The 19,741-nt window shown below is 37.6% G+C and overlaps 1 protein-coding gene across 3 annotated transcripts in view; it reads right to left on the reverse strand.

Annotated features, from left to right (window-relative positions):
* The window catches only part of LOC136746953 (cell adhesion molecule 2), a 584,452-nt gene extending 570,271 nt beyond the window's left edge, over positions 1-14,181 (reverse strand). For 2 of the 3 annotated variants that reach the window (XM_066699862.1, XM_066699860.1), the window contains exon 1: positions 13,867-14,180. In XM_066699862.1, coding sequence (XP_066555959.1) covers positions 13,867-13,927 — 61 coding nt within the window. In that variant the 5' untranslated portion in view covers positions 13,928-14,180. Of the gene's footprint in view, positions 1-13,866 lie in introns of all 3 variants that reach the window. The other variant, XM_066699859.1, reaches the window with a different exon arrangement.
* Between the last annotated feature and the right edge of the window lie 5,560 nt (positions 14,182-19,741).

A 19,741-nucleotide genomic window follows, 5' to 3' on the forward strand; every position in this document is an offset into this window, starting at 1 on the left:
TAAACTCATGGCACGCTACAGACAAAATCCACATTTCCAAAACTTTGAGCCAAAAATAAATTATACTTTCAGGCAGTTTTCAGAAAATGAGCCCTGTGTTCAACCACATTTTTCTCAAAACATAAAAGACTACATAAATGTAAAGCACTAATAAGAAAAAATCTATTGGATTTACTGGTTTTGGCAACAACTACCCGAAGTCAAGTATTTGCAGCTCTGCTTGAAAGAAAAAAGTTGGTTTTGAAAGAAATTAAATAAACTAGTTACATCTCCTTCATCCTTTTGTGTAGCTTAAAGAGCAGCTTCCATATCCATATTCCTATACACACTCACCCAAAAATCAATACACTGTACGCATATACACATATGCATATACACATTCATATTGATACTTCCTCTATTCTGAAACCACTTCCCCTTTAAAGTCCAATCAATAAGTAAAGCCGCTGTGTTCTCCCTCATGCATTCTTTATAATGGATTTGTAATGTGGCAGTGCAAGACAGATGGTGCTAGGGTTGACTGTCCACTGATATTTACCTCCAACACAACAATGCACACAGGAATAATCCTGAAAGCACATCATACATGCATTCCATGAACCCAGGTCGCAGTTTGTTTCTTTTTTTTTCCAGTTGAAAATTGTTCCACTTCACTCCATTCCAAACTCGTGCAAATGTAGCATCACTATTAAGTTCCATTCAATTAAAATTGGAGCACCCAAGTACCCAAGTATAAACTACGGATCAGACAATGTAGGGTCAACCTGAATGTCCAGAACCTTGATAACAGCAGGAAAGGAAAATGTAAAAAGTGTAATATTAAAAACTGATATGCAGGATGTGATGAGAGTGAAAAGGTAATTAAACAAGATTGGGGCAAGAATTTTTAAATTGAACTAAAAGCAAAACTGTTTAATCTCACAATGTTCGGGACTGAAGAGATCGAATCTAAACAGGGCAAAGTGAAATCAACGTCTATTCCAACAGAACTGAAAACGCACTCTTTTCTTACTCGACGGGACATGATAAAACCCTACAGCCTATACAATTCCATAAAGGTTATGCTATCTCAAGGCAGTAAGGTCTGGCAGGCTGATTTGAAAATGGAGTGGAAATACCTCTTGTATTAGATTATTCATGATATACTGCTGCCGTAATGCACTGCCGATCATGCTGTAAAATATTTTATTTGAGATCAGAGCCAGTGCTCGAGATACAGATGCACTCCCTTCCAACAAACGCTGCTAAGATAGGCACTTATACATCATGGGCTTAAAGAAGACAACAGCAGGGGAACTGACTTTGGTTTACAAATGTCTAGGGGGAAAATAAAGTATGATACCTTTGTTTACTATTATTATTATTGTTAATAGTAATTAAAAATAATAATTTGTGCCTTAGCGAAGTAAGCAAGAGAACAATTATGGCATGGGAAAAGTCCATCAGTGCTGATCTTACCTATATAATAACTCCCCCACTATTGAGAGCATGACAGCCTGGTGGGGTCATTGGTAGGGCTGGTTAATAACTCTTCATTCCTTTCACCTCTGGAGGCATGGGCTTTGAAAGCAGTTTAGGACACAAACGGAAAGGAATCTGAGATTGTCAGACGGTTGCCCCAGTGTGACTATAGTCTACTTCATAAAATACCCAGCCATGTCACCCTTCAAGGCAGCTTCAGACAAGAGAGCAGGCTGTCCTCCCAAAGTGGTCAATTCCCCCCCAAATGAATGCAGCCATAGCTCAATGACACACAAGGCTTTTATAATTGAAATAAACCCAGCAATTGGCAAGAAAGAGAAAGAACAAAAGTAATTGCTTTCATATACTGCTTTTCATCACATATACATGGATAGAAGGGGACCTATTTCATCCCCAATAGAGGTGCAACATCAAACACTGACAATGATGACAACATTCATATTATTATTTTAATGAGACAGGGCTGGATGTGTTTGGTGCAACAACCAAACTTACTAACTTTCATTTGGAAACGGACAGTCTAGAAAAGTAATTAGCAGCTAAATTATGCGGTGAAGAAACATCACACTGCTTCCACAATGCAAGGTCTACTACTTTAGGGGATACAGAGAAGACTTGATGAACTGTGCATTGTGTTCACTGCCTGACACACAGAGATGCATTCAACCCACAAGCACAAAAGGATAATGCGTAACCCATTAAGTCCAGCTCCGACCATAACCTTGTTCCACTGATCTTTAAATTGATAAGAGTTATACATTCTGCTTAAAAAAAAAACTTTTTGCTGCTGTCATCAGCAGACTCCAAACAGAGCCTAATTAATGTGTCAGCTTCCCCCAGGGTAGGTGTTCATATTAATTGACTATGTCATTGAAACATTTGTCTATGCAGCTATTATAATCAGCCCTACCACTTTTTATCTCTCGTGTTATTAGGAAACTTAATTTTTTATACCTAACTAGGATATATAAATCTAATTTACAATAAAACCCTGAGGGGTTTGGAGGTGCAAAACTGTAACCCTAATTAAGGGTTATAATACCTAAAAGAAGTGTGGGTCAGTATCTGCCTGAGATTGTCTAACCTGACAAATTTACCAGGAAATGGACTGCATTACTAAACCATACTGTCATATCTTTAAGAACTTGCCTCCAGTAAAACATTAATCACTTACCTTGCAGATCATACATGCATACATTATATATATATATATATATATATATATACACTCACCTAAAGGATTATTAGGAACACCTGTTCAGTTTCTCATTAATGCAATTATCTAACCAACCAATCACATGGCAGTTGCTTCAATGCATTTAGGGGTGTGGTCCTGGTGAAGACAATCTCCTGAACTCCAAACTGAATGTCTGAATGGGAAAGAAAGGTGATTTTAAGCAATTTTGAGCGTGGCATGGTTGTTGGTGCCAGACGGGCCGGTCTGAGTATTTCACAATCTGCTCAGTTACTGGGATTTTCACGCACAACCATTTCTAGGGTTTACAAAGAATGGTGTGAAAAGGGAAAAACATCCAGTATGCAGCAGTCCTGTGGGCGAAAATGCCTTGTTGATGCTAGAGGTCAGAGGAGAATGGGCCGACTGATTCAAGCTGATAGAAGAGCAACTTTGACTGAAATAACCACTCGTTACAACCGAGGTGTGCAGCAAAGCATTTGTGAAGCCACACCACGTACAACCTTGAGGCGGATGGACTACAACAGCAGAAGACCCCACCGGGTACCACTCATCTCCACTACAAATAGGAAAAAGAGGCTACAATTTGCACAAGCTCACCAAAATTGGACAGTTGAAGACTGGAAAAATGTTGCCTGGTCTGATGAGTCTCGATTTCTGTTGAGACATTCAGATGGTAGAGTCAGAATTTGGCGTAAACAGAATGAGAACATGGATCCATCATGCCTTGTTACCACTGTGCAGGCTGGTGGTGGTAGTGTAATGGTGTGGGGGATGTTTTCTTGGCACACTTTAGGCCCCTTAGTGCCAATTGGGCATCGTTTAAATGCCACGGCCTACCTGAGCATTGTTTCTGACCATGTCCATCCCTTTATGACCACCATGTACCCATCCTCTGATGGCTACTTCCAGCAGGATAATGCACCATGTCACAAAGGTCGAATCATTTCAAATTGGTTTCTTGAACATGACAGTGAGTTCACTGTACTAAACTGGCCCCCACAGTCACCAGATCTCAATCCAATAGAGCATCTTTGGGATGTGGTGGAACGGGAGCTTCGTGCCCTGGATGTGCATCCCACAAATCTCCATCAACTGCAAGATGCTATCCTATCAATATGGGCCAACATTTCTAAAGAATGCTTTCAGCACCTTGTTGAATCAATGCCACGTAGAATTAAGGCAGTTCTGAAGGCGAAAGGGGGTCAAACACAGTATTAGTATGGTGTTCCTAATAATCCTTTAGGTGAGTGTATATACACACACACACACACAGTGATTTGATCATTTGTAACTTTTCAAAATAGGTCATTTTCATCCAAAGATGCGTATGTTGCTAGTTTTAGGTTTCTTTTTAATTGATTGTTCAGTGTTGTTCCAGGTGTGAAATTCCAGCCTACATACAGCAGATGGTGTTACCAGCCTTTCTACAAAACACAACAGCCTGAAAGATGCAACAGCAGCCAGATGATCCTCGAAAATGTCGGAAATATGTGACACCAAGTGTATTTACCTTACATGACTTGCTTTACAACAACAAGGCAACCAGCGTAAGTAATATACCACCTTGTAGTATAGGAGAGAAGTCAGCTACTGTACCAAAACACTGTACCTCTTTTGAAGTAACTATCTTAAAGCTAAATCTCCTCAATGCAAAACAAACTAGTTTCCATGTAAAAGTGCATAGAATGCTGTTCACACCAAAACTATCTATCAAGCCAGAAATGTAACTTAATGATGTACAATGTAAATGTAAATCCATTTGATGAATAAAATAGGTCAAATGTTTATCCAATGTTCATGTTTCGAACAGCGGAGCTTCCCCAACTATCTTACTGGGCTCAAGCATCAGCTGGTCCAAACCAATACCAAATCATGTATTCATTTTTATTTTATGAAGAAATAAAGCAAGGCTACTGAACTCTTACATTTTCATTATTAAAAAGGGGCCTGCTGTAAAAGTGTAGTGCAAGTGTGTGCAAATCCCAAATAAAAAATCCATACATATGTAGTTGAGAGAATTCACATCTGTGCACCACAAATATTAGGCAATTCATTTAGTTGAATACACAATATTCATTCATCGATACCTATTTACCAGATTTTCCGAATTGTAAACCAAGTTGAAACTTGATGGATTGATTTCCTTTTTAATTGCCACTCCCTAGAAATCAAGGAAAAGGTGGGCTATGCAGCATAATGTCCTTTATATCAAAAGGCTAGGTCCCCCTTAACACCAACAGGAAATGAAAATGGTAAGGGTGTGTGCCACAAGGCTGACTTGCGCTGGCACAGGGAGGAACTGTCAGAGTTAACAGGGGCATAAGAGAACTAAATGGGCACAAAGACAAAACAGGGATACTGACAGCCACACTTACATCTCTCAAATCATTTCACTCATGAGTCAGGCTGAGCTTTTTCTAGTGAAAGGTTTCTCAGTGGGTAGCTTACACAGTGACAATACTAAATGAACCAAAACAGGTGCACACAAACATTAGTCATCAACTGAAACGTCTTCACAAGAAAACTCTTTCACCTTGTAATCCCTTTTAGTCTAGAAAGGAGAGTGCTGAAATAAAAGGCCTAGAAAGCAAACTGACAGAGGCCACAGGATTGGCACTGTATTAATTTTGTTCTGGTAGAAGACTTTTCAATGCCCGTTGTAAAATCCACCATAATGTGTTTCACTTATTTTCTATTTGACTAAACACAAGCTTCTTGATTAAGGATATGCGTTCAACTTTATTTAAGGATTACACCTAATTCTAAAACTGATCCACTACCCTAATGATGTATTCTTTAAAACTACTACCTTGGAGTGAACACCAATACTTTTTCATTAAAGTGACAAGCATGTGATCAAAAGAGAAAGGTTCCCATAAAGATCCAATTTATTCTACAACGAATGCCACCCTATTAATTCATCCCAGACATTATACAAAATGTATCTGCGCAAAACCAAGCCTTTGCTTATGAAGTACCCACAAGCTCTTGTCAATAATTGGGAAGGATTGTCAAAAATGTTTGACCTACCGGGGCAGCTTTTGCTCGTTTGATAGGGGCCTTTGCCCACATGAGAAAAATGCTCTCACAAGAAGTGTCAATCAATGAGTCTAGGAACATCAAACCCTGAAATGGACTGTCCTTTGCATGTGAAGACTGCAATTACTGCTGTAGTCTATTACCTTTACAACATCCTTTCAAAGCTCTTCTGTTTGTTGATGTCTGTCAAGAGTGCATGTTCATCTTCTAATTAAGTCTATATTTATTTGGCTTTATTTCCTTTTATTTCTTTATGTGGACTTTATGTGTGTAAAAGGAACACACATTCTTCCAGTACTTATGTCATCTGTTTCATTGCTGTACTACCTATCTTCAGTCCATAAACTCGGGACAAATCTCTTTCATCAGCTTCTAAATGATCATAGGAAGTAACAGGTTTAACTCTTAAGAATACGATTCCAACATGTCCAGGTTGAGGATAAAAGGTAATTACACTGCACTGAGCCTAAACTGTGATCGAAAGATATGGCACTCCTCCCAATATAAAATTCTTTAAAACAGTATTTTCAGCACACAAAAGAAAATCTTTCTACTCCCACTGTTAACAAGGCTGAAGTTTCATTTCTACTTATATTCCAAATCTGGACAGACCGGCTAAATTGAGCTTCATTCTCCAAGTCCATGAAGGATTTAAGGCAGCATTCAACCCACTGTCATAACTTCAAACAGATAATACCCGCAGACACTGACACTCTGTCATTTCTTTAACAATCTTTTATTCCTCAATACATAACACCAGTGCTGTTTGTTGACAGAATGCTTGCTATCTTTATGATACTTGCCAATGAAACCAGCAAATATTTCTTCTGTTTTATGTGTTCTGAATCATGGCTTTCCATTCAAAAGGTAGAATTGCTACTGAACACACCCTCTGCCACCTGAACTGTAGCTCTGTTGTTGCCTATGCCCTGGAATATAGCAAGGTTTTTACGCAGACTAGTTTTGGTAACTCTGCAAAATTAAAATCTGAAATAAACCCATGCCTGAATAGATCTGTAAACCAGTCACCTGATTCAACTAATATATATTTCTTCTGTATTACTGTCAGGTAGGACAGAGCAACACATTTAGGACATAGGAGATGGGAAAGATACCTCACCTTGATGAACTAATAATTAAACTCCCATATATAAAAACAGGATCTACAAGCAGGTGAAAAACCCTTATTATCTACACTGTTATCATTATAAAGGGGTGGTATAGAGAAGGATGCATCTCTGCAAAATAGTTTCAGAGGGAAAACTGGCAAATATGCAAGGGTGGCATTCTAAAGTGATGTGTTTAAAGAGACAGCTATACAGATCATTCATTATAAGATTGATGCTTCAGGAACAAAGAAAAAACCCAGTCACCTATCCAAAACACCAACAGATGCATAATAAAGTAACCAGAGCTTCTTTCAGTCCTTGATATGATGAGATGCCAGGCACTCAGTCAACAACTGATTATTGTTTAAACTACTTGTTTGGCTATATAATGATCTTTATACAAGCTGGAAAAGCTCACACCTCTTTTTCTGAAGAAGAATGCCACTTGCTCCTAATAACTTTTCATTCCTTTTGTTGGAACTTGTCTTGTATCACCTGACAGAACAAAAGGGCTCCTTTGATCATGGGAAATCCCTAATAGCTCAGCAGGAAACCCACAAGAGATGTGCTGGAGATGTACTCTAGGCCAGTGCCTACTTTCAGAGTAGGCTCCAAAGCACACTGCACATAATACGTTTTATGATGATTATCATTTTTTTAAGAAAATAGAAGTTGGGAAGGAAAACTGCATACTGCAATGTTATTTTCTGATCACTTCCCCAACAAGTCCGAATAAACTAGACCTTTTACATTTCAGACAGTATCTTCTTCAAGGAGGTGGCTAGAATTGGATAGCCATTAATGTTTAGTATGTAGGGAGTATATTATCCTTAAATCAGGATTTTTGTATTTTTAAGGACCCTTTCAGCTGCAAAAGAAAAATCAGTCAGCAAAACTGATGAAAAAATCTGTTCCTTCGATTCTCACTTACACATTTCTCTCCTGTCTGCCTTACCAGCATTAATCTGGAGATGTTTTAAAGCAAAAGCAGCTGATCTTCCAAACATGGTGGCCCCCTTTACGCAAAAATATTTATATTCCATGATATAAAGACCCAAATGGTGGCTGCCACTCAACAGCTTAAAGTCATTCTGCAAGGATTAGCTAACCCACTGCAGGAGAGAAAGCCTTGATTCCTGAATGTATGCCACTTTCCACATTCAGAGACTTCCCTCAAGCAAAGTCAGATTATTGTAGTGACTAAGCAAGATACTCCTGCAGAAGCAGTGGAAAGATGCACTGCTATTTTCCCTTTGCAGACTGATATTAGATCTTTAAATGGCAGAACATGTCCGGTTAATTTATCAATGATCTTGAAAGACTTGAAAGATTTACATCAAAGTTCAAAGAAAACTGCAGCTGCAGAATCAGTAACAGTATAAAAATGTATTAATACATAATACAATAGAAATAAATAAATCATGTATAACATTTTTTTTTCATTGAATAGCAGGATGAACCTAATTGCTGCCAACATATGGATTATTATTGTTATTATTCTATTTTTACATATAATAGCAATATTCACTTGTCTCACTCGAAAGTTGTTTTCCTGCATGAGCATAATAGCATTAGGTCATCAGTGGCATGTGAATTAAAAAATACCAGAAACCTATACATTCCTATTAAAACCAAGAACATTGAGTAACATTCATCTCATTTAAAAGTTATGAAACAACAGGATTATTCAAGATGTAACAACATGATTAGTAGACTTTGAATACAGCCATGGCACTGTCTATTTTTATTTTCAGTTATGGTTACTACATGATTGACCTGTTTCATATCATCTATTAGGTATCACCCGGTCTCATGAAAGAGTTACTCTGGAAGTGCTCTGTGTATAGGGAAGTGGGCAGTTGTAACTGATTGTTTTATGTCAAAAAAGCCCAGGAAACAATGCATTGCATTTTTCGATACTAGCTAAAATTGTCCATATTGTTTTTCATCTGTGACTATCACTACTCTCTAAAATAAACTAACTGTATTCTATCTGTGCATTTTATCCCTATGGGGCATAGTTTGGAGCCTAGGGAAAGTGGGGTGTGATTAATCTAGAACTAAAATAGGATTTTAATTATCTTTTTTTTAAATCGTACATGTTGTTTTAAATCTTATCAAAAGGACAGAGCACAAGGAGGTTACACAAGTTGCTCCGGGTAACGCACAGACACACTGTTGACACAGGGAACCTCCTGGTAACAAACCCTTTCCCACTAACTGCAGTCTGTCCATTAAAAACACGGGATCAGTTTGATGAATATATGATGACATTGTTTACTGAACCTAAAATACCTCACCATGACAGTAATCACTAATGAGATTTTCAAAAGCCTCCAATTTCAAATCTGTAACAAAACTGTGGATAAAAACACTGTATACGTTTCAATCACAACTAGTAGACATGTTGTTGAATGACACTGACCTACATTTATTTTAAAGTAGGTAATAAATGAAGGTCTGCCATTTACTTGGGGAGAAAAAAATCAACACCTCACACATAGTATAGTAAACCATTAAATAAAAACAGCATTTTTTCTGCAGTTCAAGCAAACAGATATGGATCACCAATTAACCAATTACCTCAATGCCATTTTTAAATGACAGGCCTCTGGACAATCAGACACACAACCCTAACACAGAAGGCATGACAATACCTTGCATGCTGCCAGAACACATGACCTGTGTGCGGATAAATTAAACTATCTGACTAACCTGATCAAATGTCAGGTTAGTCCATTTCCTGAACTCTAATAAGCAAATGTATTTGGAGAACAGAAATTGAGACCCCATACCAGTTAGATCAGCAAATATTATCATTATCTGAAATGATGCTCACTTTTAAGTACGTCAGTATGATTTCTCAAAACACAGCTCTTTGTTAATATGCCTCCATCCACCCATGGAAAAATGGTACTCAATTCTCTGACCACTATGAGACTATTATTATAATGGCAAATTAGTGGTAAGATCAATCTTAATGCATTTGTCTTTAAGTCTGTGTTCTCATTCACAGTTTAAGTGTTATTACTACTACTACTACTACTACTACTACTACTACTACTATTACTACTACTACTACCACCATGAAAATCTTTGATGAAAAAAAAATCCATGTATAAATTCAATCGCTCAAGATTAATGGCATGCGACCCAGAAATATCCTGCCATTTAAGGGTATAATATTAGCTCATATATGCCATAAATATATTTTACAACTACCCTTTAACCTGCGGATTCTAAAATGATCTGCAGTTACTCTCTTGATGCCAAACAAATATCAAGAAATGTCACATTTATGCTATTAGGCATTGGCCATTGATAAATGACCTTAAAAGCTGGTACCAGAGGCGAATCATGTCATGATCCATAACTGATGAAAAACCAAATCCCTTTTAAAACCACAAGCACAGTGCGTGACACTTGCCTTTAGTATGGAAAGCATAGCCTGTGCACTTTGGTTACTCACATATTATGATGGGACCAAACTCATCTCAGAACTTTCAACAAATATGATGAGCAGAACAATAATGTGATGATTAACTGAACACTCACATAAATGGAACAATTGATGAGTTTAGTCATTAGTCACTTTCAATTCTGCACACTGAATTCGAATGGACTGTTTTATAATCAATGACACGTACCATTCTAGGTGCACACAAGAGTGCAGGCTTTTCTTAAATTTGAGTGGGGAAGAAAAACAAGTTGTTTTGTTTACAAAGTGTTTGGATTAATGAAAGCCTCCTGGAAACACGAATCGCAAACGCAAAATGATTTGACTATAACATGCCAAACAGAAATGATCTCGCCAGGTAGTCATATTTTGAGACAGCACTCCAGGCTTTTGGTAAGTGGGAAATGTCTCCAAGGCATTTCAGTATAAGTTTTAATTTTGATGCAGACATCTTGAATACTATGAAAAGGCTTTCTACAACCTTGAAAATGCTGTCAAGACGACATCCCAGACATACTCAGGCACTGAGCTTAGAGAAAAGTCTATACGAGACCTCTTTCAGCACTTGAGCATATTCAAAAAGCTCATACCAGAAACAAAGGAGGGAAAAAGGTGATTACTTGGGAATTTTGGATTCCATGTGTCAATGAGACTGAGTTTTGAAAATGTTATTTTAACCAACTCAGATTGAGGATTACCAAGGTTTGGCAATGTTGTCTATAACTTCCTCATTCAACCATTTCTCAAAGGCCCAATGTATTACGGCAGAAAGAGGTCTTTTGAGGTCTTAAAGGCGAGCTGTGCAGTACATTTTATTGACAACATTACTCAGATTGACAAAGATAAGTAAAATTATATGTATTTTTGTATCTATAACGTGGCCTGAATACATGTCATCTTTTATCCAGGGGACACCTAACTCTTCAAAGTGACTTTTCCAATGTAAGTAAGTTTTATTCGGTTCTTGAATGTGATCGTTTGTGTTTCTGGCTTAATGTTTTGTGTGTTTCAAACTGTTACAACAGCAGCAACAGCAATGACAACCACCACCAAGACACTGACAAAAACAACAAATAGCCTAACAAAAACAATGACTTACGATAATAGGAGTCTACCAAATTCGTCCGAATGAAAAGGGGTGAACATTGCCAGACATTTCCCTGTATTACAATAAAGGTAGATGTAAAATAGCTGAAAAGGAGTGGTGGTAACGGGGGTACTGGTAGAGAAATGATAATCCTTTCCTCCTCAAATCAACGAGTATCACAACAGTAACAGTAACAACTGGGAGACAAACATATAGATTACATATTGATTCGTTTTTTAGTAAAATTAACACCAAAGTAAACCAATAGTAGTAACAAAGATTGTGACCTTCAAAGACAAGCAAAGTTTAGGTCGCAGTAGAATACGCAGAGACCCTAAAGCCCTTAACTGTGAACATTATCCACATTCAAACCTGAAGTAAATGGTTTGCATTTAGAAATTAAATATGTATTTCTGTCAATGAAAAGCATAATAACCTTTGATCTATTTCCGTTCTCTCTGGAATTCACGAATAATAAGAAAGAAAGAAAAGTCACTTATGAATTCTATTAGCAGAACTGCGGGGCGGTGGCTTTGCCGATTGTTGAGACACTGGTCGGGACACTGAATAGACGCATCAGGAAACAGCATCTGTCATGTTTTTTAATTACTGTTAGTCGCAAAGCCAGAAGTCCAGAATTAACATATTTAGTGATACCAGGTACATGCAGGTCTTGTTTTGTATGTGTGTGCGGCTGAAGATCTGTCATGTCTCTGATGAGACCATCCCACAGTGCTGGCTCTGTAGTCGACAGATGTGCCCCATCTCATGCTCAGACTTATCTTTTAATTATACATTTTAACACATACTGGCCTAATAGCTAGCTTTCCAAGCATAGGTGAATGACATGGACACAAAATCCGGTCGCAGCGACTACTGTGACCTTGGGATACATTGGTCATGTTTACATGCGTATTGGATTCATCATGTTTTACATTGAAGGTGTGCGTGTAAGCTCACATTTAGAAATGATACATGTATAAGAATATTAGCCACAACCATATTAAAAGTCAAAATTACTCATTTTGATCACGCAGAATAAATAACGCTTTGCAAAAACAAAATAGGTAGAATTAAAAGCATAGCCGTAACGGTCGCATTGTGTTATACACCATATCTGTGCTGCATAACAAAATAGCTTTGGATACTGTGTGAAGTAAAAGCTAGTTTTCAGATCAACCTTGACAGAATGAAAGTAGAGAGAAACGTTTCCGAGCCTGATAGAAAAGAAAAGCTTATGCTACTACGACCCCAAGATGCAGACTGCTGCAAATACCATATTCAGGTCAGTGCAGAATTCAACTACAAGAAGTCATGGCAAAAAAGATATAATATATATACACACACAATACACATATTCAGACAAATATATATCACACAATCAGCTGTATATAATTAGACAAATGCGCTGCAGATATTCAATGAGATAAGCATAGAAAAATGGTGTATGTTTTTTGGCAAAATTAAAAGAATATACGGTATGTATAAAATAACAGCATGTCCGTCCAATATCACATTAATCGTTTGTTACTACTACTACTACTACTACTACTACTACTACTACTACTACTACGGCTAGTACTACTACTACTAATAATAATTCAGATTGCATTCCACCCAAAATAAACGTACATAATATATATATGGTAATTTAATAAGAACTTAAAGTTTATTTAGCTGCAAGTTATCGGGCTAAATGAAACGCATCCGTTTAATTAATCCTAAATGACGGAATATGCTCATGCTCAATGTGTAAAATCCATTGCCCAGCGCAGTTAGCATCATGTTAATACGCTAGTTAAGCACCAAAACCCTTCCCTGCTTAATAATATTGCTTTTAAAATCGTATCCAAATTAGTAATGCACTAATAGACAGAGAATTGCATTTTATTGTATGAGTCAAGTTAATGCACGGCCATTTCTGTAGATTTGTTTTTTCAGCTGTATGTGAATATAATATTTACGTTATTTTCCATACACACACACACACACACACACACATATATATATATATATATATATATATATATATATACACATATATATATATATACACACACACACCAGTTCTTCCACAGAATGTGCGCTATCGTCGTAAAAGAAAATGGTCCGGAAACTTGCTTTTCATTCCAATTACTTCAAATGTGATATGGATTAATATAGTAGGCAATGCATACATCATAGGGAGATTATCTTGCATTTTGTCTTTCACTGAACAAATAGCCCATATTTGATATAGGTGTTGCGATGGTGCAATAGGAGACGAAACACCCACGGCAAAAAGGGGCTTTGACAATGTCTAGTGCAAAAAACAAACAAAACAAAAAAACATTCAGTTGGCATTCACCTTTATTGTAATCATGCTGCTTTAAAGAATCCTGCACCCTCGTATACCCAACGTGCTATGAATCAAATCAATTGGAAAAAAGTCGTCCGACTTTTCCCCCGTCCGGATATCACAAGTAGCAGAAACTAGAAAGTTTGCTCCGCTTACCTTTTAGAAGGATCCCACAGAAGCTGTAAAGGGTAAGAAGTAAATGCTGCTTGAGAATCATTCTTCTCGGTTCCTTCAGCCAAATGAGCTGCCTCTGTCTCTTCTTCTTTATTTCTCTCCTTGTGAAGACTGCGGTTTATCCAGGTGAGGCGTGCAACTGAAACAGCAGTGAATTTATATGCTCCTGTGCGAAAGATGCGGTTTCTCCTGTCAGGTCCCACAGTTCTCCCGATCCTGGCGCTGAGACACACCGTCACTGACTGCTAGCAAAGAGATGCGCTTGCTATGAAACCGAAAAGTGCAGCTTCAGCCTCTGGCTCCGGAGCCGCAGCAAAGCCGAGTCCCGCCTCCGCGCTTGACAGATGAAGACGCTTCACCAATAGCGGGCGCCTACAAATATCCGAGGAGCTGTGGCTCGGGAAAGCGCTGGGCGAGAGAAGCCCAGGAAAAAAAAAACAGGAGGCGAGCGAACCGTGCCCGGAGATTGGCGTGTGTGATGCCCAATTCCAGTGCGCCTCGGTGTTTGGTTACCCAATACTTTCAAGGTAAAGGCTACCTTTCTGAGTGGGTCCTGGGAGACTTCTGAACAGGTCTCCGCCTTGTTATTCGGTGGCTGGCGCCTGTAACCCAATGAGAAGCGCTGAAGTGAGATGTGCCAGGATACGGGGAAGGGCACGCGTGGTGCTGAAAGGACGGCAACCCAAGTCTATCGCCGCCGAACAAAATAAGCAACCCGTCAACTGGAAGTTTGTGCCAGGGCAAAGCTCAGGTGCCTCAAGCCTCGGAGTGCGCTTAATTACTCCATGGGTGAGGGCATCTGTCCTGAAGTTTCAGGATTTCAGTAGACGACCACAACACGATCACGTATCCCTTTGCCTTTTGATCACAATGGAGCTCTCGAACATCATGTTTCTAGGATAGAAATACTGATATCAGCCCATATCAATCTGGTTTTACTGTAGAACTGCTCTTCTGCATTTGCAACCACATCGGGCTGCATTTTCAATTACATGTCGGCATTGAATATTTTCTGCATCTTTAAGTGGTGGCAGCGTTTTGGAGTATGGCGCATTTACTCTGTTTCTATGCTTCACAAGAGAGAAAACTTATTTTTTGTTAAAACTCGAAAAAAAAAATCGATAAAAGTTATTTATTTTACACAAAATCCACCCTTAGACCTTTGACTGTATACACCAAGTGTTTCATGCCTCATCTGTTTCCAAAATATCCTCTTGATAAATGGTACAACTGGCTAATTTAAATATCACCCCCTAGTGATTGTTTGTCATGTGTTTGCATCTCCCTACTTACTCCCACATGTATTTGATTATATTTAGAGCCACTCTTAGATGGGATCATTCCATTGTGTCCCATTTGTTATTGCTTGTCATGAAAAAAAAAGGGAAATTAGTAGAGGTGATATATTTATCTCTTGGTATTGCACATTTTTAATGTTCGGGTTGAGTAGATCACTAATCAATTATGACATTGTCATTACCCAAAATGTTTTTTTCTTTCCATAGTCTTTCTTTCTCCATAAATGCATGTGTATTTCTTTCCCAAACAAGTGTATGTTTTGATAGAGTGTGGGTCACAACTTTAAGATTATCCCTTAACTGTATATGACAGCAAAATTGTATCATCCTAAATGTTACATAACTTCAAGGCTTTTTGTGAACTGTCAATGTTAGTTATTTTTCTTGATGCTGACATTAAGCCACTGATCTTTATTTTCACACATGAAAAAATTAAAAGTCTTGGAAGTAATGAGGATAAATCTGGCACAAACATAACTGAATGAAAACCTAAACTGTTGTATCTTTCAGTTTTAGCCATGCAATAAAAAAATATATAATTAAACATTTCAAAAAAAGTGTTACTTCTATATGAGATCTCTTCAAACCTGTCCCAAAACTACTACAAGGATTTCCACTATAAATTCCTAACAAGCTCTCTGCTACTGAACTGCACAAACTATTGGCTTAAATTATGATTATTAAGACTTTCAGCCCCGATTAAAGTCACCTATAAAACCTAAAGTATTGCAACTTTCCAGGACCAGGGTTGGAGTCCACTATCCTATTTAATGTAAGCTACTCTAGAGACATATGCTGTAGGTTACAAAATAAATGGTTTTAATTCTACTGAAAAGACTGAGAGCACTGTCATCCAGACAACTTAAAATACCTAGATTTTACCAACATGTTTTGGTGTTAGCTATGGCCACAAGCTTAATATTGGTTATCAACAATTAGATTCTACATTTCACAATTTTCTTTCCTTTATTTTCAGGAAGGGTTTAGGATTCTAATAAAAAAAATCTTAAAATACTAAATAAACTGAAAACAATCTACAGATACTGCTGAAAATCAAAATGAAAGTTAATGAAAAATGAAAAACTGAAAGTTACGAGACTTGAGTATGTGGAAGTAGGGGTAATTGCAATAAAAATGTAGTTTACAAAAAATGCAGGTTTAAGAACCTTTACATTAATTCATTACATGATTTGTGCCTGAACAGGAACAGAATGGCTGCTGTACGGAGTGGGTGGTAACTTGCATTATAAAGTTCAATATTTGTCAGATACATTAATCTAATTAGGTAATAGTGATTCATTTAAGACATTTTTTGTTATTCTATGTATATGTTTGCTGCGATTGTTGAAAAAACACATTGAGTAAGCATATATATATATTTATATATATATATATATATATATATATATATATATATATATATATATATAATTTTATGACCAATTTATGCAGAAAGCCAGGTAATTTCAAAGGGTTCACATAATTGTTATTGTCCCTGTATATATATATATATATATATATATATATATATAATTTTGAATATTTCCTTAAGCAGCTAGTATGAGAATAGATAGAATAGAATATCTTTCATGCATTCTTTAAAAGGAAATAAATCAAATCTTTCAGATAAACAAACAGTGGACAAGTCTCTGTTTTGAATGGGTGTATTACCTTGATATAACTAACTTCAGTTTCAAAAGGGTGTATCTACTGCAAGATGCAATTGATTTAAATAAATTGATATACTAAAAGGTCTACAGGCTCTTAAATAAAGTCTTAAATTCTGAGAGTATTTACCTAGGAGTTTTTAAAGATATGATAGAAATCATCAATAAGTCTTTTAGTTTATCTTTCACCATAGTTTGAAAACAGCAAGGTTTCAGCTAGAGACTAGGTTATATACTATAGTACCATTATACCAAACAAGAAATCAAATTGATCCCAAAGATAAAAAAACTCATTAGACTAGAATCTGCTACAGTACATAGAATAAACAAGAGATTAACCTGAAGCATACCAAAACAGTGAAAATTTGGATAGGGGTAATTGGAAAAGATTTTGTAGAGGGAGGCTCCCCATGGCAATTTATCTTTGACTTTTTTTAGACAAAGAAAGAACAATGTTGTTTTTCTGAAATATTGTGCACTGGGGGCATTAGTAATGGTTAGAATCTCTAGGTTCAGGAAATTTGATCAACCAAAGACACTCCCTGCAAATCCAGTTGTCTCAGGTGCTACATCAGTGGACACGGTGCTACATAAGTCACATGAAAATCAGAGGTGTGGAATCTTTGAAGTGCTCCCACTTTGATGTCTTCTTTACAATCCCTATGTTCCATAGCCTGAGTTATTCACCCATCCCATGTATGGCTGACAAAGGCATTTTAAGACAACACTGATGAATTGGGACCATTCAAACTGCTGCATCTGCATGAACCATCAACCATTTTGAAGCATAGTTTTTTTTTTCTGAATACTTTGGGAACATTGGCATGGGCTCCACCTGAAGCATATGCCAAGCCACTTTCAGCTTTTTAAATTACACTACAGAGCAAGTGAATTCTTTCAAGTCATGATTCTGATTGGCTTGCCTTTACTTTGAGATGCTACAGCCTTCGACTCGGTAAGTGAGAGCACATACTGTCATGGCTGAAAGTTAAAACAATACTCAAGTTGATAAAGGAGAGGCTACTGAAACTTGGCAGTTTAATATGGCATGTTCAATGCAACAGAGGCCTGATGTTAAAAAAACAAAAACTGTACACATCATTTTTGAAGGAAACTGACCACTGTGTTGTACTAGCATAACTAAATTCCATTCCCCATTATTTCATCTGAGGATGTAGGAACGGCTTGTTTGCCCTATAAAAACAGAATGTTTGAATGTGTCTGAATTTCTACATCTGGATTCTAGAGTAACATCTAAATAGTTGCAATTTTTATTCTGCAATGTTCAGAATACTTAATGGAAGTTATTTAACAGACAGTATTGCAGATAATCAAACAGGAAGACTATGTGACTGTAGGCCTATGGGCTCCATAGTAGCACAACTCCTGGGATTGCAGCTATTTATTTTTTAATAACAAGTTATTTACTAATGTACAGATAGTGCCATGATAGTTTTCAAAAAAATTACATGATTGTGTTAATTGGTGAGTTGGACCCAGGGGCATCATGGAATCAAACTTATAGTTTATGCTCTAGAAACCTGCCATGGATCTGCGTCTGCATAGTGTATGCTCCCTAACAGTTTGGGTGTGGCAGAAAAGAACAAAATATCTTTTAGGAATGTGATGCGACCAAATTATAATGTCGACCAAAAAGACAAAGAACATACCAATCTGGTTAAAAAAAGCATTATTTGGTTATGTTTATTTTGTATTGCTGTACAGTAGCTCAGTAGCTTGCTTGGATACTGGCTAAAGTAATTGTTTTAATGATGATGACATTAAATGTGTAGCTAAACCAGATGGTTGGCTGCATGGGTTTTTCTCCTAGTTACTTTAACTGGACAGTCCAAGTTCACCTTACCCGCCCACAAATAAGTGAAGAGATCCATTTTTAATAATAATTTGTCTGGATGCAGACTGGTTACTATTAATGGGTTTTATTCACAAACTTCACACACACATCTTTGTTTATTTCCACACTCCTTGTCATTTCCACGCATTATCTCAGCTAAGATGGTGTCCTGTTGTTGATGAGTGGAAAGGTCTTGTCCATCAGTGGAGAGTGCAAAGATGAATGCAGAGGGAAAGTCCGTTTGTATGTTCAGGAGCTGATATAACAGTAGTAGAGGTGGAAGCTTGAGATTGATCTGCATTACAACCACTAACATGATGGTGTTGTCCAAAAGACTGAGTGGTTGCACTGGACAGAGGATGTACAGGACTGAGAGAGGTAGCTGCTGTAGGCTGGACTTCATGTGGGGAACAGGTAGTTTCTTCAGAGAGGGATGAGGCATTCACAAGTCTTCACTCAAAATAGAGAATGTGGAACCAGTATCAACTAAAGCAGAGACTTCAAATCCTTCTATAATAGTTAAAACATTAGCTGTGAGAGCATTAGAGGGAACTGGCCCCCTGATGTGTCTGCTGCTAAATTTGTCTCCTCGTCTAGAAGTTGGTGTTTGCCCTTCAACATCAGCTACTGATAGTTTCCTGATTGAGTGTACCGGGTGGAATTTGCTAATTTGTTTATGTGGTGATAAGAAATGGACACTATGCCTCAGAGACTCACATGGACTTCGCCATTGTACTCGACTTGGGCTGCGTCGTCTCTCATCCCAGCTGTCCTGCCTGGTGTTGTCATCATACTCATGTGGTCATGATACAGACGTCACCTGTCGGTGGAGTTCCAGTCCCGATGTCCATGGTAGTGCTCTGGAGATGGTGGATGATGGTGCTGTGGCCGATCATGTCCATGACTGTGTGTGGTGGGTTGGCCGGGAATAGAGGCTCAGAGACCCCGCAGGTAATGAAAACAATACTTTTATTTAATAAATACTCAAATGGGCCAACCAAAAAGATACACAAAGCAAAAAAAACAAAAGACACAGG

This window comes from Amia ocellicauda, chromosome 3, assembly GCF_036373705.1.
Source record: "Amia ocellicauda isolate fAmiCal2 chromosome 3, fAmiCal2.hap1, whole genome shotgun sequence".
Taxonomy (NCBI): domain Eukaryota; kingdom Metazoa; phylum Chordata; class Actinopteri; order Amiiformes; family Amiidae; genus Amia; species Amia ocellicauda.